This window comes from Schistocerca serialis, chromosome 4 (assembly GCF_023864345.2).
Source record: "Schistocerca serialis cubense isolate TAMUIC-IGC-003099 chromosome 4, iqSchSeri2.2, whole genome shotgun sequence".
Taxonomy (NCBI): domain Eukaryota; kingdom Metazoa; phylum Arthropoda; class Insecta; order Orthoptera; family Acrididae; genus Schistocerca; species Schistocerca serialis.
Genome location: NC_064641.1, coordinates 80515314 through 80537006, shown reverse-complemented (window position 1 = coordinate 80537006; position 21693 = coordinate 80515314). Strand labels below are relative to the sequence as shown.

The following is a 21693-nucleotide window of genomic DNA, read 5'->3' as shown; positions in this document are numbered from 1 at the left end:
GCTCTCCTGACAGACTCATTACAGACTCGCACTCAGACGGTAAAATGTTCACACTCCTCAGAATGTCACCTGTGAGGGCAGAACACTCACACACCAAACTATTCGCTGCAAGAGCATTTGAGTGGGAAAGTGAAAGGCGGGCGTACTGTATGTGTGTGTTCGCAGGGTGGTGCAGTACCGTGCCCAGAATGACATTCAGAGAAAGTTTTCGGTGTGGCAAGAAATCCATTCATAGGATCAGCTCGTCTATGTCAGCTATGTAAAAAGTCCAGGGAAAACACAAGGATTGTGATAGGTGAACTTCAGCTTTGACTGAGCCTGAAGTTTTTAGGGTCAAAGTGTTGATTGCTCGGAGTAGCAAAATCGATGGAGAAGACACCGGCAGAGCCATCGATGAAGGGATTATAGATACGTCCGTGCCTGTATCGACCAAAAGACTGAGTTTCGAAGAAATGTCTGTTACTTACAATCGGCCGTTGGGAAAAATTGGGGAGTGTACGAAGTGCAACTTAGGTGGACACCTTTCTGATCCACCACAGGTTGCGGCTTCTACTGTGACCTGCGAACATCTTTTGGGTGCTGGCACTGTGATCTACACTTCCGTGCTGTGTTGTCAAAGTCCTAGTGATACCAGCAGTATGGGTGAGCCGTATGTGGCGGAGGTGGAGACTTAGCAAGAGGGGTCAGCTTGTCGTCATCGATTGCTTCGGGTAGGCATACTGGCACATACGGGGTGTGCGCAATCGAGGAATGTAGGGAGAGTGGGGAGTGTGAGCGCAGGCTGCCAGGCGTCATGGAGGACGGAGCAGTTTAGCGGGCCCTGCCCCTGCGCCTGCCAGCAAAAGGGCGAATCTCCGGTGCAGGGTGTGTCAGAGAATGCAGAGTTTCGCGCTGTCACAAGAGAGAGTACAACTGATAGGCAATGCGTAAGTGTGATCCCATTGACTTGAAGGAATGTGGTAGCAGGTGTATCTGGAGATTGGTGGGTTGCTTAGCTGACCACACCACCCATAGTCTTATATCTAGCATAGTTTGCTCATTGGCCAACAACCATAGGAGGCACCAGAGTTGCGACGGTGTCCGGTACCCTCACTGTTCTTCGTATAAAATTTTTAGGATGAGCTGCTGGGGGTAACAGGCAAGGCACTCAATAATTGTCTTCTTGGCGAAGTCATACTTCGGAGCTGATAACAGAGAGAAGAGCAGGACACAGATCAGGTCCGAGTTGTCGTGAAGGTGTGTCATGAGGCACAGAAACCTGGAATTGTCATCGGAAACATGACGTAGCTCGAAAATGTGCTCTACCAAAGTGAACCACGACACAGGGTTGTCTTCTGACAGCGGTGGTAACTTTAGTAGGTGTCCATGGGGAGTAGACGGAGGAGAATTAGGAACCTCTGAGATCACTGAATTGTCCTTGTGAGCTGCGAAATCCCATTCTGGCCAGGGAACAGTTGCACTTGAGTCCAGTGCGGCAGGCATGGGCAGTTCCGCAAAGAAAATGGACATACCAGCGGAGGGGGTTATAGGTCCAAAAACATGTTTGGCACAATTGCCATGTGTGTGATCACTGAACATACCTGTTGCCTCATGGAAAGCTGTTGCAGCAGGCGTGGTCAGTTCCGTGGAATGAGTGGGCAGAAGGGCGGCAGGAGGCAGGGTCCCCAAAACTGATATGCCAGCCAGTGGCTTCACATTGAAATGTTCAATTTCAGAGAAAATGCAGAAGGCCGACACGGCAGGCAAAGCCGGTGATGTGGAAACAGCGAGTGAGTTTACAGCAGGAACCGGAACCCTCTGTGAGGGCTGGGGAAGTAGAGAGGGTAGGGGGGGGGGGGGGGGGGAGGGATTGTGAACATGTGCGACATCAATTAAAGTCCACAACACATGGCAGCAGCAAAGTTTGTTGTGCAGTGATGTATGTCGCCAGATGGGGGTGGTGGCATGCGTCCATCAGTTGCAATACACTAGCAGCAGGTGCTGGCCCATAAACTGAACTCACACTATTACAGTCAACCGCCTGCGAGGACGTCCTGGGGAATGCCCATGGTGTACTACCAGTGATGATATATCCTTGGCTAGTATTCGCAGTAGTCATAACAGGTGCGGAGGACAGCTGATTGAAACATGTTACATGTTGCGTTAATGATGGCATTGCACAGGCACCATAGTAACAATCGCGGGAGCACACTGTGAATGAATGTTCAGTTGTGGAGGCAACCTAACCTGTGCATTCAGATTATGATTGCAAGAAACAGTTCTGAATATTGTCTGAGTTTAACTGCACATGGTGATGAACACAATCCGGCCATATGAATCCGGAGTCCATTGTTCTGGCCAGAGGTGCAGCAAACAGCTGTTGTGGTGAGAGAGACATCTTATTTGATGTGGGTGTAGTATGTGGATTGTAGTAAGCAGGAGAAAATACAGTCGCAGGAGATGTGATGAATACATCTGGAGAGTTGGTTTGAGCTTCCATAAGGAAAGTGTTGTGTGGAGAAGTCGTGGTGGCAAACAATCACTTGTAGCACAATGAACCAGCACAGGAGACACGGAATGTACTCGAAATTTGTAATGGGGTTGCCATTGTGGGAATCTGATGGGTTACTATCCCGAAATCAAACACTTCCGCTCTATATTTTGATACAAATGTATGTTTAAGTACAAGCATCTACACTTGTATGTACAACAAGTCACAAAAACAGGCTGAATCATCTCAAACTTTACATCCAAATAATCAGGTCAATGTTTATATTGATGTCACAAGTTGAACTGATTATGAGGGAAATGGATGAAAAGGTAGATACAACGGTTCAACAAGTCTGAACAAACAGAGTAGCTTATTGGGTAGCTCAGTTTGTATTTTGATCGGTGAGTTAATCTAAGCTCAACAACAAAATTGATGTTTTGAACAGATGATTAAAAACTGGACTCTTAAATAACAATATTCACATCGCAGAAATCAGAGATGAGTTTGTTCAATTAATTTCCACTTTAGAATTAAAACAGGAACAGTTCAATGCTCAAGTGAAACATAATTCAAATGCTGTAGACATTGATGCAATTGATGATGAAAACATCATTTTTCCTGCTATAACTAAAAAGTTGACAATCATAGAATTAATTTATATAATGATGGTGACATTCTGAGTGAAGTAAACTACACAAATGCTGAAAACCATTTAGACCTTGTTGCTCATAAACAAGTTGTATGGAAGGAACTCTAGGAATCTCATAAAATGTATCTGTTTGTGAAACATTGTCAACATTTTGTCTTCAGATGCCTCTTAACTGGTGAGAAATGTATTTAAATGGATTCTGTTGTCAGTTTAAAAATAACTGAAACAAGTTTTACATGCAGTTATGCAACATGTTTGGTTCTAATACAAAAACATGAATTTCTGTCGAGATAATTTTATTCACTATCCAAATGCCATATAGTTTTATTTTAAAACATTTTTGTAATAATGTTGTAAATGTTGCTAAATTACGTGGAATGATTAATTTAAAAAAAAAAAAAGTTTCACAGATCTGACATGTCAGTTACATTAAGGAGAAAAGAAACTGCTGTTTGCAGAGTAGATTTGTTTACTACTGTCTGAAAATCATGTAATCTCAGTTTCAAAGTAAAGTTAAAGAAAGAAGCAAGAATAAAATGCAAAAGTAGAATAGTGCTTAACTTTGAAAGTGTTATGCTAAAAGTACCACAAATTGTATTAGGAAAGAAAGATAAAAAGCCACCTGATGATCACTATGCTGAGCAGAAAAACAAGAGTAATATTTGCAAACTTATAATGAACTAAAAATAATTTTCTTTAGTCAGTTTACTTACTCTTAGGTTTTTCTATGTGGATAATTAATTATTATGCTGTGTATTTATTACCTAATGCCTTGTACTTTTTCATAGTAAGAAGAGATGATGAGACAAGGATTGCTAAATGTTATTATTATGCTAAATTATTATGCTGTGTATTTATTACTTAATGCCTTGTACTTTTTCATAGTAAGAAGAGATGATGAGACAAGGATTACTAAATGTTATTATTATGCTGTGTATTTATTACTTAATGCCTTGTACTTTTTCGTAGTAAGAAGAGATGATGAGACAAGGATTGCTAAATGTTTACAGCTTTGTCTAGCATCCATTACTGAAAAGATGATTTGTACTAAATACACATTCATTAGGGATTGAACTTAATATGTTGTGAATTGCTTTTATTCTGAGGGAAAGTGCCTGTGTTAACCTCGGGGAGCTGTACATTCTATGTATATCATATGTGGCAGGAATAATGTCCTCTAGCTATGTAGTATTTTTCTTCTTATTCTATTTTCAAATGTTGCATCATCATCTTTTTGTCTATTGAAGTCATCTCCAACTATCATTCTAGACATTTTTCCTCAGCAGTTAATGTTTTCTAAATATTCTACAGGTTACAGGGAAATTCATTGTCATTATAAACAATTTTGTCTGACCTACGTAGCATGCTAATTGCGTAATTTTGGATGAAAAATTATATTCAGTTTATGCTGCATGATGATTGATGTTAGGAAACATGGATTGTCAGGATGAACTTTTGACTGGGGAATTGTACAAAGGTCATATTTAGCTAGGATTTGAAATTTAACTATGATATGAATCACTTTATGCTCTGGACACACTTTTGTGTCATTCCCTCAGGGTCATATGCATTTTCTGCATGCCACCTGTGTAGCAAGCACAAGGGCCTCTAGCTATGTAGCATTTCCTTCCGATTTCATTTTCTAGTGTTGTGTCTACTATTTTTCTATCAACCTATCCATGTTTTCTTCTTTTGTCAGTCCATCCATTCTTCCTTTGTTAATGAATTTTGATAATGTTTGTGCTAATCAAAAACTATTTTTGAAGTGTCCTCACATATGATGAAGAAATTTTTCAAAACACTGTTTCATCTTCCTGACTGTGTCTATTATGATGTCATTTCTGTTATTCTACAGAAGTTATGAAGCTGCTTGCTATAATTGTAAGTAATTATTCCTGATTTATGACTAATCTGCAGTTTACAGACCCACAGGTTATTTAGTGAGCCATACCATTTTCTAATGAGAAAGCCTTTACACTGTAATTCAGGATGACCTGTACATTACCAGTCTATAAACATTAATGTTTCTTTATTATTTTCTGTCATACTGTATGTGATTATTTTGTGATTTCATCAATGTTGGCAGGTGATTACTTTAGCTTTTGCCTTATTGTGCATATTGAGGTGGTGCTCTAGCCCTGGACCAATCTGCCCAGTTGATTAACAATGAGGGTCAATGTGCCAGCCAGAACGTCAGCCCAGCCCCTCATCTGCTGCTAGAAGTGGAGGCGAACAGAAGAAGTCGCCATTAAGTAACCCTCCTCCCCCCAACCCCCCACCCCATCCCACCCCACACCACCCCACCCCACCTTCTGATGATGCTTGCCGGGAACATGCTTGGGTTGTCATTGCTGTGCTAGTGCTCATGCGATCGTTTCCAGAGAGAGGAGGTGTATGGGCAGCTCCTGTGTGGTGTGTTGGGAACATGTGAAATAGCATCGCTGCTCCAAAGGTGCTAGTGGTGGTGCTGACAGCAATCTGTTGGGATAGGCAGACACCTGTGAGGGCAGGGCATATCCACGTTGATTGGAGGCTGCAAAAAAGATAGTGTAGTGATGACATTGGTGTCCCACACACAGGAAGGTGCATCAGTCATGTAGTTGGTTGGCAGTGGGCCAGAGGCAGTGTTGGTGGCGGCGTTGGCAGGTGGCATGTCGGGAACAGCATAGGGGTGGTGTTGGCCTGTGTCATACTGGAGCAGTGTTAGTGGTGCTGCGAGTTGGGCCAGTGGTAGGCAGGGGTAACTCCAACTTTGATGGTGCTGTGCTTATTGGCTGGAGGGGGCTTTGGAACATAGGCCAACTTGAGCCTGTTTATGCAGATAATTGTTGCGGCCCCATTCAGACAAATGCAGAACATCTTGTCCCTGCATTGCAACACAAAGTGTAGGCCCAAATACTGAGGGTGGAGTGGTGGCTGATATGCATCCATCTGAAGTATGATGTGTGTGCAGCATGCTGTGAGGTCACAGTGGATAAAGGTACGTTCACCACCATGACGTTGTGGAGGTGTTCATCACAGCTGGGCCATGAAGCTTTGTGGCTGCTGCACAAAACCTGGGATGGCGCTCTCTGGAAGAAGTGGCATTGCTTCCGAAAAATCACCAGGAATGGCTGTATACCAGCTCAGTGGCAAAAGTCTCCAGTTCGGTTCACTCCACCATTCTGTTAGCTGCAGGAAGGTAGTTAGTGATGTGAAAATTGGAGTCACTGGTCACTGGCAGAGATTGGAAGAGGGCACAGGTGAACAGGCACCCGTGATCAGACGTTGGGAGGGGGGGGGGGGGGCAGGGGACATCCAAACCAGGCCACTCTGGTCCGAATGAAGGCCGCAGCCACAGTTTCAGTTGAAATGTTGGGGATAGGGGTGGCCTCCAGCCATCGCATAAATCTGTCAATAAATGTTAGCAGATATCGTCATCCATTGGAGGGGAGTAGTAGAATGACAATGTCAAGGTGTATGTACGTGAACCAGTGTTATGTGGGGGGAATGGCAGCCACAGGGGAGTGAACATGCTGTCTGACCTTGGCGTGCTGGAACAGAAGACAGCAGCAGGCCCATCTGCTGCAGTCATTTTGAATGTCTGACCAGACAAAGCATTGTTTCATGATGGTGGCAGAAGCACTGATGTCTGGGTATGCAAGGCTGTGGACACAGTCAGATGTTGGTTTTCCGAGGAGGGGAGGGATAAAGGTGTTGGAACCATCAGGTTATGAGGGATCTGTGAGGACGTCATGCCAGATCTTACGGTCAGAGCCAGGTATGGGTCTTAGCTGGAGACTGAGGCCAGAGTCAGTGTTCTGAATGGCATGGGCTAAATCCGGGTCACCCTTTTGAGTAACGACCAGGGCATTGTAATCTAAGAGTTTGTCGATGGCAATCTGCCACAATGTTATTGATGCAGGCAACGTGCTGGACATTGGTAGTGAATATTGCAATGTACTTCTATAGCCTAAACTGTCAGGGTGGGAACTGGTCTATGTCTTTCACGCAGAAACCAGAAGCGAGGGGATGGTGGTGTGTAAAGATCATAAAGTCGCGTTCGTTAACTGAAGATTGGAAGTAGTGGATGGCTCCATGGACTGGAGCATCTCACAGTGATATGTGCCCCAGCAACATTGTGCGTCAGAGTGCTTGGCAAAAAGCAGGTGAGCCGTTGCCAGATGTGGTCCACACATTGGTGTAGCACAACCCTGATAGCCATCTGGCTCATATCCGTCACTATTTTGAGGGGGCCCACTAGGACTGGGGTGGGCCAAAAGGGCCTCATTGGTAAGGTCCTGTTTTGGTTTTTTTTAAGCTCGTGATTGTGGTCTGGGTCCAAGAGACCAGTTTGTTGCCTTTGTTTTTATTGCCCCAAAATGCTTTAGTAAGAGAGTCTAGGGTGTCAGCAGCTTCCGTAAGAAGTTGATGGAAAAAGTTAACCATGCTGATGAAATGCTTTGAGGATAGTAAGGCATGAAAAATTGGTTACTGATTGTACTGTTTTGGAGAGGGGGCCATGAGACAGCAGCAGAGACTAAGTGTCAGAGGAATTCAGCCTCATTCATCCCAAAAATGCATTTTGTCATGTTGAGGATCACTTCAGCTTTCTGTAAGTGTAACAAAATTTTGCGTAGGTGTTGGTGGTGTTCAGTAGGGTCCCTGGACTAGCTGAGTACATCATTTAGGAAGGTGAAATTCCTGAATGTGCCCCAGAGGATGTATTCCAAAAGTCACTGCCATGTTTCTGCAGCACTGTTGAAGCCGAATGTCATGAATGCACTCTTGAACAGGCCAAAAGGTGTAATTATGGCTGTTTTCTCAGTGTCCTCTGGGACAACGGGAATTTGTGTGTAGGCTTTAGTACAATCTATCTTACTGAAGAAAATAGCTCCCGAGACGGCGCTGTTGTAAGTGCGAAGGGCTGTAGCAGGTTAGGGTCAGGGATGGTGTGAGCATTGAGTTTATGGTAATTACCACATGGGTCCCAGGAACTGTCCTTCTTGGGGCTTGGGGATTAGGTTAAGAGCTGCAGCCCAGGAATTTTGGAAGGGTGAAGTTTTCCGGCGGTGAGAAGCTTTTCAAACACCTTTAGTGTGGTTTTGCACTTGTAAGGGGGGGGGGGGGGGGATGTGGTTGCAGCAGAAAATGGGGTGGGGGGGAGGCAGGGCTAGTGGTAATATAGTGCTTAGCACCATGCTGAACATTCTTGGGGGCACTGGCTGTCTGGATTAGGAGGGTGAAATTCTGCAAGGAGCTGAGCATAAGGGACTGAAATCGCCAACTGTTTCATGGTGGGACGGAAAATGCAGCTTATGGACCTCCCAGAGGTTCCATCAACTAAACGACACTTTGCTATGTTGGCCAGTAGACTGTAATGACCAAGGAAGTCATTGGCCACTACGGAATTGGTAATATCCGTGCCTGTGAAGGTCCATGGGAGTTCACTCCAAAGGCCTAAATTGAATGAGCAGCTAAGCACCCTATAAGTAGAGATGGCTTAGTTGTTGGCTTGGTGATGAGGAGAGGAGAGGGGAGGGGGGCTGGGATTTAGTAGTAGTTTACGGGAAATATGGATAAATTAGAGCAGGTGTCAATGAGGTACTGGAAAGGGTAACTAGCATCATTCAAATCCCATACAAATAGGTGCTGTGAAGCGATACAGCAACAGGGGATTCCACTGCCAGTGGCTACCAGCGTTTCGGGACTAGGAGCATGGAGGTATGTGGTTGGTGGCATTCTTGCCAGTCTTTGGTGGTACCAGCAAGCTGTGCCTAGTTGGCAGTGGCGGTCAGGGGGATGATTAGAACTGTGCCAATCGGGACGGCTATTTTTGCCTGGGCCAGCATTGCGTGGATGGGGAGGGTAAGTCAGCACCTGGTGGCAGGTGTGTGAGGTGTAGGCAGACAATGCTGATGGTAAGTGCTGCTGTCTCGGATCTCAGGTCCGCCGCTCGTGGTCTCGCGGTAGCGTTCTCGCTTCCCGAGCACGGGGTCCCGGGTTCGATTCCCGGCGGGGTCAGGGATTTTCACCTGCCTCGAGATGACTGGGTGTTTGTGTTGTCCTCATCATTTCATCATCATCCAGGAAAGTGGCGAAATTGGACTGAGCAAAGATTGGATAATTGTACGGGCGCTGATAACCACGCAGTTGAGCGCCCCACAAACCAAACATCATCATCATCATCATCGGATCTCAGGTGTATCAGAATCTGTTAGAGGTCAGGGGCCTGCATGCTGGGTGGAGGGTCATTAGTGGCAAGTGGTGCAAGTGATGTCACGCACGTGGGGGCTTGTGGTAGGTTGGATGAATACCAGTCAGAACAGTGGTGTGATAGCCAGTGTTCTGCGCTGCAGCTGTGGAGGGATCAGAGTCCAGGGTTTTGAACAGTTAATCCGCCGAGACCATTGTGTCGCCTAATGATAAATGGGCATGTGAGGCCAGGGTAGCCTCTGTGGGAGTGGGAAGGTGCAAGAGCCAGCAATTTAGAAACAGGTTTTTGAGAAGGAAGTGCTGTTCGATGAGTGCTCAGATGTGACCCGGCAACAGGGATGGGCAGATGTTATCGTACTGCTTGGGTGATAATAAACTTACCTGCTTGTTGTAGCTCCAAAGGCACAAAGCTGGATACAATGTGGTCTTTTAGTTTAGTGTAGCTGCCAAGAGGAGGTAGGTGTGAAATAAGATCCTGTACTTGGGTAGCAGTGATTGGGCTGATGTGGCTGAGAACCACCCCGAATTTCATTGCATTGTTCACGGTAGAGCACCCTGCAAAAACTGCATCGATGGAAATAAACCACAGGCGTGTGTCTCGTGGGTTGAAAGGGGGCAGGTGAACAACCGCTTGACCGGGAAAGGGTCTGCAGAGTCGGCTTATGCTGGGTGCACTGCCCTGTTTGTCAGCTAAGTCAATTAGTTCTGTAGTGCTGACAGTTGTGTACAAAGATCTGACACCTCCACACTGCTCATAGATGCTGGGGTGGGAGGGGTAATGGGAGACTCCTGGCTAGAGAGCCTGTCAGGTGTGACCACTCCAGGAGTGGGAACATGCGGCAGTACATTTTGACTCAATAGTGTGGACAGCCTGTCAGATATGCGGGATTGTAGAGAAGAAGGTAAGTGGGACACACACGGCGAGGACTACGCAATACAGTTTCCATTTTGTGTTGCTGTAGAAAGGAGGATTCAGTATGCCACATGATAAAACTGTGAGTTGTTGAGGTGCGTGGCTGTCAGCTGCAGGTGGGGTGTGGTGGTGCATGCAGAGGCAGGGCGTGTGTGAGGGGTGTGGGGAGGGCATGTGTGGAGGTGAGCGATGGTGAGCATGGTGGGAGGGGATGTAAGGAGGATGCGGGAGGGGAGTTTAGAAGGCAAACTGTGAGTGGGGGTGTGAGAGGGATGTGTCTGGTCAGCATAATGGGAACTGATTTTGTGACCAAGTGGGGGACCAATGACCGTAGCAGTCTGGTCCCTTCAATCCCACAACCACCAAGTGGGGTGTGCTAACAGGAGTAATGAAAAGAAAAACTAGCATGTTTCGGTAATGGGACTTGGCATTTTGGTTAGGAGGGGGTCACCAGTGAAGTAACAATTTAAAGGTTCCCTCCTATGCTGCTCATAGGCATACATATCTATAGAGGCTTTCCAATTAACAAAGACAACAATAAATAATAGGCCATGCTGAAAGAGGCACATCAGCTGGTTCGGAGATGCTATTCATAAAAGCTAAAAACTACAATAAAATTTAAAAAGTTATTACCTCTTAATGAAGGGGGCTCCCCACTCATGGTGGAGTCTTTGTGTAGGATGGAATAGTTTACAGTACTTTGTTCAGTGTCGTCTAGCAGCATGAGAAAATTGGCTTCAGTGGCATGCTTGGTGGTAGAGGAGTGCCAAAATGACTGGAATGGAACAGTAATAAACCCGCATGGTACTCCTGGCACACACTGCACTTCACCACACTAAGTACACCACAGTGCACACAGTCTTTCAGGTTCTGATACTGGGGGAATGAAACAGGTATCTGGCATCAGGCTTGGAAGCTGCAGCCAAGAGAATCTGCTTGAGGGAATGCGGCTTGGGAAAGTAGTACAGAAGACATGGCACTATTCTTCTCATTAATTGGGCTGCGAGATAACTCAGATACTGGACATGGGTGCAATATCCTGCTGTGCATTCATATACATGCACTCCAACGAAGAGTGGCAGATAACAGTGCGAACCACATGGTGTTGCCTGGGATGAGCTGGCCAGAGTGCGGGAGATGTTGCCTTGTGGAAGTGGAAGAAGAGACTGCTGAAGCAGTAGTTTGGCACACATGGCAGTCTAAACTCTACCTTCTGCAGAAGTGACCAGTGAGGGTGCTGTGTAGGTGCAGTGGTACCTTACCTGTCAGGCACTTTGCTCATTGCTGGTGTTTGATCAGTGCAGCCCATTGTCTGCTGCTACGAGTGGAAGTGAATGGAGGGAGTCATCACAGTCCACCTATTCTTAGGATACTGGGGTGGGTCGTCTTGTCATAAGCAACAAAAACTGTTGTGAAAATTGGAAAATGAAGCAGGGGTAGGACCCGAACATTTTCATTACAGTGTATCTAACTACAATGAGAGGACATTAATTTCATTTGCAATTGAATAAAGATGTGATCGAAAATGATCCATTCTATTCAATGTAAAGGAACATCTTGTTCATGATGTATTTTCACTCTGCAGTGGAGCATTAGTTGATAGAGAACTTTCTGGCAGATTAGAGCTGTGTGCCAGACTGTGACTCAAAATTTTTAGTATAGTATGTTCATACTGGGCCATTTTGAAGCCCAAGCAACACAAGCTGCTGCTTGGGGCCAAGGTGAGGTGGACACCACAAATGCCACAACTGTATGAGTTTTATGAAGGACATATCACAATTAGTGACAGCTGCTAAGGCAATCAAGCTGAGAGAGTAGCCCATGTGTAAGATTTGTGTACAGTGCATGTCACAGCTTGTTGTGAAAACTGACACAGTGGGCACCAAGTGATAATTCACTTGGGTGAAAAAATGATCTCGAACCATCCCTGCGATCATAGGAGCATAATGGATTGTCAAAGTATGAAGTCATAGAGAAGTAGAATTTGCTTGTCTCGAGGAAGATGTATTTGTTTCTGAAGTGTCATGGTAACTGTAATTCAAGCAAAGGATTTTGAAGTGTGATATAATTTTCTGTTGGGTCATCTTGGGAACCTGTTGTGCGTAATATGATTGGAACTAACATGTCTAACTGAAAATGTACTAGTTGGGTTCAAATTAATGATATGGTTATAATAGAGGGAAACATTCCACGTAGGAAATATATATCTAAAAACAAAGATGATGTGACTTACCAAATGAAAGTGCTGGTAGGTCGACAGACACACAAACAAACACAAACATACACACAAAATTCAAGCTTTCGCAACAAACTGTTGCCTCATCAGGAAAGAGGGAAGGAGAGGGGAAGACGAAAGGAAGTGGGTTTTAAGGGAGAGGGTAAGGAGTCATTTCAATCCCGGGAGCGGAAAGACTTACCTTAGGGGGAAAAAAGGACAGGTATACACTCGCACACACGCACATATCCATCCACACATACAGACACAAGCAGACATATTTAAAGACCATTAAATATGTCTGCTTGTGTCTGTATGTGTGGATGGATATGTGCGTGTGTGCGAGTGTATACCTGTCCTTTTTTCCCCCAAAGGTAAGTCTTTCCGCTCCCGGGATTGGAATGACTCCTTACCCTCTCCCGTAAAACCCACATCCTTTCGTCTTTCCCTCTCCTTCCCTCTTTCCTGATGAGGCAACAGTTTGTTGCGAAAGCTTGAATTTTGTGTGTATGTTTGTGTTTGTTTGTGTGTCTGTCGACCTACCAGCACTTTCATTTGGTAAGTCACATCATCTTTGTTTTTAGATATATGAAAATGTACTAGAATAGATCGAGTCATATTGTTTTAATGACAGTCCAATTTTGAAAATGAGAAGAGGAGTAATGAGACTTAAAGATGAAAAGAAAGAGAATCCAAAATTAAAGTATCCTACCAGATCTTGTCACCACTGTGTCCATATCTGTAAATTTAAAAGTGACTTATTGCTCTCCCACACTGATTTGTCACCCAAAATGGATGTAACTGTGAAGTGTGCAACTTCATGTATATTTTGTCACTGTTACCTTCATAGTGATATATTTTGTATTTTGTGTTAAACTTTGTGTCACACTTGCTCTGTGCAAGCTAAGTAAAATAGTCCTAATCTAACATTTCAAACACTTCCTTTCAAACTGGATTTGTTAAGACAGTTTTCACCAACATTATAAGTTGAAAATAATTATATTAAATCCAGAATATGGCCTATTACATCTGACTGGGATAACCAAATCCAATATTCTCACCTCCTGGCTATAATGCACCAATAATAAAAGTCCAGTGTACCAGGACAAATAGTACACCAGACTCCAATGAGGTCACAATTTGAACCCTCCTAACTAAAATTATCTCAGTAAGATACCCTGAACGCACTTCTTAATAAAATTGGAGACTCAAAGTAGCTGTAAATTGAATGTTAAACTTGGATATTTTTGTGATGTAAGTCACATAATGTTAATATTTAATCTTGTTCTTGTTAAACAAAAGAGTATTGATATTTTCCTCTACCACACGTAAATAAATTAAGAAAATAATTACTTCTGTAATGAAATGATTAATCATTTCAGTAAAATGTTACATTTCACACCATCTCTAATGCTTGTGCAGTGAAAATTATATGGTGTAATTACAAATTATAATTGCAAGAGAGTTTTATGCCTATTATGAAATGATATGCAATAAAATTCTGTTTGTTTCTTTTCTTATGGAATGCAAAATACTGTTATTATGTTGTAGTAAACATGCTCATAATATTGTAGAAAATGCTGGAAAATTCATTTATCTCACCTGGCATCATACTGGCTGAGTTGGCTGTTCTTTGATGCTACCATGCTGCATCTATTTTTGAAATTCAGTAGGAAAATTAGATACTAAAAAGCAAATAATATTTCTCCAGCTGCTTCAGGATGTCATCTTGTGGCTGAACAAACACTTCAAAATTTTGGAATGATTTCAGAATATCCTGTAGGACTGGATTTTGCTGGCTAGAAACATGTAGACACAGTTTTATAGTTTAATAATGGATGGCTATGTGATGTAGACACAATTTTATAGTTTAACAATGGATTACTATGTGACATAGACACAGTTTCATAGTTTAACAGGGGACAACTAGGTGGCCATATGTTTTAAATGGCAAGCTCCCTCTGTTATTGGTATTCATTCATTAACTGTTTCAAGCTTTTGTCCGTACACTGTTTAAGCTCATTTTTAAAACATTCCACTGTTCAATACACACACAATGGCTTATAACTTCCACTCATAAGACAGTCCATAGAGTGCGCAAAACCACAGTTTCTCTTCTGTTCAAAATAACATGATAAACAGCTCAGCGTACTGCTAAGGTAGATCAGAATGCATTGCTTTATTTTGATGATATTGCTTTCGGTTTTATGCTGTTTTATGCACTCTTCAGCTGAGTCTCTCAATGTCTTCTGCTGTAGATCTAAAAAAAAAATCTTCTCCCTTGTAATTCTTGTTCTTACTTTTTTTATTCTTTTTTTCAAAGTTGTCACCTTTACAATACCCTTTCTATGTTGAATTTCAGAATTAGTTCTCGTCTCAAAATTCCAGTAAGCTATTGGAACAATAGCAAAACAATCTGGTTCTAGAAAGTTCTGAGTTATTGTATTCTCTATCTCCATGCTGTGTCTTTGTGATCTTAAACTTTCTCACTTTCAGCCATGATTAAAACTGCTCTTTCTCCCACAAAACAATTAAATTTTCAATAATTAACTCTGCACTGACACCCATCCATCCATGCACATCCAAACCCCCACCAAGATTGACCCTGTTGCTTTTTGCTTCCATACTTAGTTTTTTCCATACTGAAAAACAAAATCTTTGGAATACAAAGAAGTTGCATATAATTACACTGACAGAACAATATTATGAATTCATACAACATTTTCCTAACATTTTCATTTACATTAAGACATGAAATAAATAAAAGAAACTAAAATGATTGGCTAAACACAAGTTCACTGTACATTCCTGCTCAGTATTGGACAGGTGAGAGACTCATACGTGATCAAAGAAGAGGCTGAATATGTCCATTAAAATACTTACTAATTATTACACTTCTTATGAATGACTCTTTACATTGCTCCAGATTTTCTTTCATGCACATTGTTACCATAGCAATTGCCCTGTATATACTGTTCCTTCTTCTTTTTACTAACTTTTTCGATATTTTTTGTTGTGGTGCATTTTGTGTGATCCTATGCAAGTCATGTATACAATATGTACAAAAAAATTGTTTAGAACTTGTGAACAACATATAAATCTCAAATGCCTATGTATGACATAGTAAAAAGCATGATTAATGTTAAGAAAACTAGGTTAACATGACAGTACCCGAGCACTGACTGTTAAATAACTTTATGTTTTCTGTTTATGTGCTTTAGTTTAGCTATTTCAGATATGCATCAATGACAAAGCCTGTCAGGTAACTAAAGAGATGAACAAAAGTGGGACACTCCAATATGTGATGCTCCTAGTAAATACATGATTAAGGGTTGACAATGATGATGAATAGAAGATAAGAGCTTCAGAGAAGCCAGTCATTAAAAGTCTGTAATTAACAGATGTATTTAACAAAAAGTTACGAATACTATCTCATTAATGTAACTCCAACAATTTATAAATTAATTCTTTATCATGTTTTCTTATCATTGTGGTTTTAAATTCAAGTCAAGTTTTTTAAAATATCAGTATCATATATAATTTTAGTTTATCATTTATTTTACTGTTCTTGTAAAAAGAAATAATATATTTTTATCACAGTACTCTGGGGGTGTGTGTAATGTAGCAATGTGGGGTAACATGAAATTGACTGATACAAACAGCTGGTGTATTCGATACCACAGTCACATATTCAACTCAAATGTATGTTTGTATTTACTGTTTTGTCTATTCATATGTTTACTTCTGTAAGAAATGTTATTTTCCTTTATATTTCCAGTTTATGCACTCTGTGTTAAGTATTCAGTTTTATCATACAAATTAGTAGAGCAAAGAACTCTCTTGTAGTTGTCCACTCACCAATAGTTCTTGAATCGAGGCTTAACATTTAGTTGCACCACAAACCATATGTGTCCGTACACAAACGCCAAAATTATGGCAGTAATAAAGTTTTCAAAGTAATGAAGCTGTAATTAAAACATTATTTGGAAACACTGTTGTGAAATGTAATATAATTAAATATACAAATCACAGAGTATTCTGGATTGTAAGCATGACAAAATATTTTCCATAACACACAATAATTCATGATATGTGTAACTATTTGAAAAGCTGTAACTTTTAATTGTAAATCAATTAGTGTTAGATGTTCAATAATGTGAAATTAATAGTGACTATTGAAAAATTAGTTAACAAGACATGATAGTAACCATGTGAGTTCAGTTTGGAGTTGATTTGTAAGGTGTTTGATCTGTGCCAGTCAGTACAATGTTCATGAAGATTGATGTAAGTTTTTGGTTTTGTTCATATATTGAAAGCTAACGTTGAATGCATTCCATACATTATTTAGTAGTTATAGTGTTACCTTCACGTTCAAAGATGCAAGATATTGTTCCCAGTTACAAAAGTTTCTTCTGCTGCAAAGTAAAAAATTGAGCTACAATCCAAAGATAATGGAGTAAAATCAAAGTTAAGTTGATTTCAGTATAAAAGAATTGTTATAATAGGTTTCTTTGATAGATGATCTCAGAAGCCAGATGAAGACAGATTTAGCTTTGTACATCAGGCCCTTTCAAATTGCTTTCTTTTGGGCTGGATGATGAAAGATTTGTGCGCTGATATGTAGGTTAGTATATGTTGCTGCCTGGTGAACAGAATGCCCCATCTGTCCATCTGATTTTCTAAAACTGGGAATTTTCCTTCTCTCTCTTGGATTCCATTTGGCCAGATTTTGAAAGTGTCATCAGCATAGCGAAAGTAGCTAGATGGATGAAGAGGACTTGTATTTAACGTGTGGTTTTTTTGCGGAGAGGCAAAGATCTAATTGCATTTCCTGGTGACAAAGGAAGGCTCTTAATGTCACAACATATTATGATGAAGTGTCGCTGCTTGTGGATACTGTAGTTTTTCCAACCTACAGGTTAGTGAAATAGTTCAACAAGTTACTTAAACCAATTATTGGTCATTGCTAACAACATATGAAAACTCTTAAATGATTGTCAGCATAATTCAACAAATCAGAATCAGTTCATTCAAAACTTAGATGTGGACTCTTTGTTCACAAAAGTCCCAGTGGAAGATTCATTAAAATAAATAGCACACCGACTTCCCTCCTGAGACTATCGAATTGTTTTACCACACTTTAACAACCACCAACATTTTGTATAATGGGAGATATTATGAAATGACTGAGGGAAATACTATGGATTCTCCATTGTCTCCAGCACTGACTGATTTCTGTATGGAGAATTTCAAAGAACACATATTAAACATAGCTCCTCTTTGACCATCTTGTGTCTTTTGCTATGTTGCTAGCCTGTGCACAGGAAATGAAGCCTCATCACCTGTTAATTGACCACATGAATACTGTGCACCCTAATCTCAAATACATCTCTGAGATAGAAAGAGAAGAGGGCAATTTTTAGATGTTCTATGTGAGTGAAAATCAGATGCGTGGCTGGGGAACTCTGTTTTCTGGAAGCCAACACAGACTGATCTTTATCACAGTGCACAAATCAGTCGTCATCCAGCCCAAAAGAAAGCAGTTTTAAATACACTGATACACAGAGCTGAAACTACCAGTGTCAAGGAACACCTGGATTCAAGTACCAGATATCTGAGAATTGCATTCTGGTAGAATGGCTATTGTGATCAATATGTTATTGTACCCATCTCTAAGAAATAAAAACAAAGACATACCCAGTCGCCAGCAAATGATCAGCCTGTAGTGTTCCTTACTTTCTTCAAAGTTACAGCAAATAAAACAGACAGAAACCTGGGCAGAGACACTATTCAGTCAATTTTTTGACCACCGAAGAAAATTGAAGAGATACTACACCCAGTAAAAGACAGCCTAGGTCTTGATATTTCTGAAATTTATAAAATATAATATGAACATGGTAGTAGTTACAATGTTCAGTCACTGAAAAGTATTTCAGAATGCTGTGCAGAACACCAACGCCTCGTTGAATAATAAGATTTCAAGAAATCTGCTGATGGTGAACACATCCTCTTTAACAAATATAAGTTTATATTTGTTAAAATGGAACTATTATCCCATGCATCTACATACTGTCATCAAAGAAGCCATTGAGATCAGCATGTGTAACAAAAACACCTTAGTGGTATACAGAAATGGCAACAGACAAATTAGATGAGTCATACACCATCTAATGAAATCAGCATCTTGCCAGTGTTCATCTGTCATAGACATAAACATAATCTCTGGTAGCATATGGAAGTTCCAAGACTTTGTGACAGGTCACGAAATAATTTGACTAAGTAAATAAGCTACCAACCCTACTGAAAGCTCGTGATGACGACAACTGAGGAAGTCGCCAGAAGCTTGAGACTGAACAGAAATCTGATGCAGCAAGAATTCCTAGAAGCATTAATTCGATAATGTCACAGTGAAAAGCTACTTTGTCATCCTTTGCTCTCATGTTTATTTACAACCAAAATGTAAACATGATTAAATTGAAAGTAAATACTCACACACCACAAATAACACTTAAGTTATATGTCAAAAGTATTATTGTTAAGAAATAAAACAGATAAAATGTAGCTATATGAAAATTTACTAGTGTTTGGGGAACAAATGATTAAGCTTGTAGACATGTATACATGACACAAAATTTAAATGCGGTGAAAAAAATATAAATGAGAAAATGAAGTACTGTTTCACACAACTATGCAGGATGCTAATATATGTACAGTGAACAACGTCTCCTTAAATAGTACACTACATATGTATGAAAAAGGAATTGATTTGCACATAAAAAAATCATGTCTCAGTAATTCAATCAGAGATATTGCTTTTTTGGTGCATACGACATAGTCTGTCAATGTGGCCTGCTGGCTTCTAATGAAGTGAAGACTATATCCATCCTTGAGGGATGTCATTAATACCATAACGCTTTAGCTGATCAAATAGAATTTTGTGGTCTACATAACCAAAGGATTCTCTTAGTGTGGGTTGCCCCTTTCTCCTTTCTCTTCATCCAACCTACATCATCCAGTCCCCCTTTCCACACTGAACCAAGAACTTAAGGTTCTGGAATTTAGAATTTCTGTTCCTTGTCTCTATGTATTTCTACTAGCTGTACTCAGAGCTCTGCCTCCTTGAGGCAACTACTGGGCAGTACTCTTAGTGAGTTGTGAAATAAAAATATATTTCACAATGGTAATATAACAATAAATTACATTGTTTTTATCTTAATTGTTACCTTTGTCATTAATAAAAGCTTTAGGCAGACATTTTGCCTATAATCTGTGTATCTTCTGCAAGGGTGTGTTCATTAACACATATGCTGATCTATTTCTCTTTTGCAGGCAATTTTTTGTGCACTCGCTGTGGCCGCTCATATACTGCAAAGCATAATCTATCCAGGCATCAGCGGTTTGAGTGTGGCGTTGTTCGTCAGTTCATTTGTGTTCTATGTGGAAACACATTTAAGCACAGCCACCATCTCTCTCAACACATAAAGTGTTATCATAAACTGATCAAGAGCTAACTGCCAAAAGCTATAAAATACTCAGTTAAAGCGTAATGTGGTTTTATACAAAGGGACTTGTTTCATCTGTCATAGCTCATCAAAGCTAGTTATCTAATTGCTAAACAAATTAAAATTTACTAAATTTATTTATTTAGTGAATGCTGTTATAACAATAGTAAGTGTCTTATTATTTTTCTTTGTTTTTCTGTTAGGTGCATTACCGTGCTTGGGTGTTCTGATAGGGGATTAATGCCTCAGTCAACAGTTCTCCAGCCGTACAGTCATTATCTATTTTAATAGCTTTATTTTTACACTATCTGTATTGATAATTTATGAACTTGTTTATATATACGAAGTTTTTAAATAAAGTAATTGGACAAAAAGCATATTGTGTCACTGGATTACAGTTTAGGTGCATGCTTGGATGTATTTTCAAGTCAACACAATCCCAGAGGCCTTCAGAGTGAGTGACAATTAATTCATGTAAAATGTTGCTATGTGATATTTATTTATTGTAAATTTCTTTTTTGAGTACCATGTTTATAAGATTGTTGGAATACTGCAATGAAAATTTCATGGTAGTTGGAAATACTCTATTTGATAACCACAAAAGATGATGGTATACTTGGATATCTTGATTTGACAGTAAAAGATATCAAATTGATTACATAATGATACAACAAAGATAATGAAATTGCCTAAAGGCTGTCAAAAGCTATCCAGGGGCAGATATTTATTCAGATCATATATTAGTAATAGCTGAGGTTCTGGTTGGATTGAAAAGAACCTGGAAAGGACAGAAGAGAGAGCACATTAACTTTGAGAAACTGAAAGACAAAGGCAATTGCAAAAAATTAGAGAATTCATATTGTAAAATCGTGATGAAAGGACAGAAAATGGAGTGCACAGAAGGACGATGGGATCGTTTTAAAAATGGGATCAAAAAGGCAGCTAAGGAAACACTGGGAGTCAAGGAGAGGAAAAAAGTAAAGAAAGAATGGGTAACACCAGGTATGATAACCAAGATGGATGATCGCAGGAAATGGAAAACTGTAAACACAGAAGAAGGGAAGAGCAACTACAGGAGGTTAAATAATGAATTAAGAAGAGAGACAGAAAAAGCAAAAGAGAAATGGCTGATAGAAAAGTGTGACAAAATAGAGAAATTAGAGAAAGAAGGAAAATACGATTTGATGTTCAAAGAAGCAATGGATTTGACATTCAGGGAAAAGAGAAACAACAATAGACTAAAGGAAGTAAAGGCAGCAGACGGTAAAATGGTGAGTGAACCCCAAGAAATAATGAGAAGATGGGAAGAATATATAGGATGGCTATACACTGCAGACAGCCAACCAAGTGAAGAAGACCTTCGGATAGAAGAAGAACATAAAGTTGCAGGTGATGACAAAGGAAATGCAATACTAACTTGTGAGATTGAAGAATCTATGAAAGACATGAAAAATGGAAAGTCAATGGGAATTGATGAGATTCTTGCGCAAGTGTTAAAGTCATTGGAGAAAGAAGGGAAAAGGGAGTTGATTGAATTGTAGAATCAAATATACGTGACAGGAAAATGGCCAAAGGACTTAACAGAAAGTATCTTAATACCTACAGAAAAGAAAAAGAACAGCAAAAAGTGTGAGGAACATAGAACAGTGAGTCTGATGTCGCATGCAGCCAAAGTCTTGCAGGCGAACACTCAAAAGAAGGCTATATGGAAAGCTGAATTGCGTAATACGAGATGAACAATTTGGTTTC

The 21693-nt window shown here is 40.7% G+C and overlaps 1 protein-coding gene across 9 annotated transcripts in view; it reads left to right on the top strand.

Annotated features, from left to right (window-relative positions):
• LOC126473967 (zinc finger protein 875-like) overlaps positions 1 to 20250 on the top strand; it is a 59697-nt gene extending 39447 nt beyond the window's left edge. For 6 of the 9 annotated variants that reach the window (XM_050101344.1, XM_050101346.1, XM_050101347.1 and 3 more), the window contains one exon: positions 19772 to 20250. In XM_050101344.1, coding sequence (XP_049957301.1) covers positions 19772 to 19924 — 153 coding nt within the window. In that variant the 3' untranslated portion in view covers positions 19925 to 20250. The remainder of the gene's footprint in view (positions 1 to 19771) is intronic. The other 3 variants (XM_050101349.1, XM_050101350.1, XM_050101348.1) reach the window with 1 other exon arrangement.
• The last annotated feature ends 1443 nt before the right edge of the window (positions 20251 to 21693 follow it).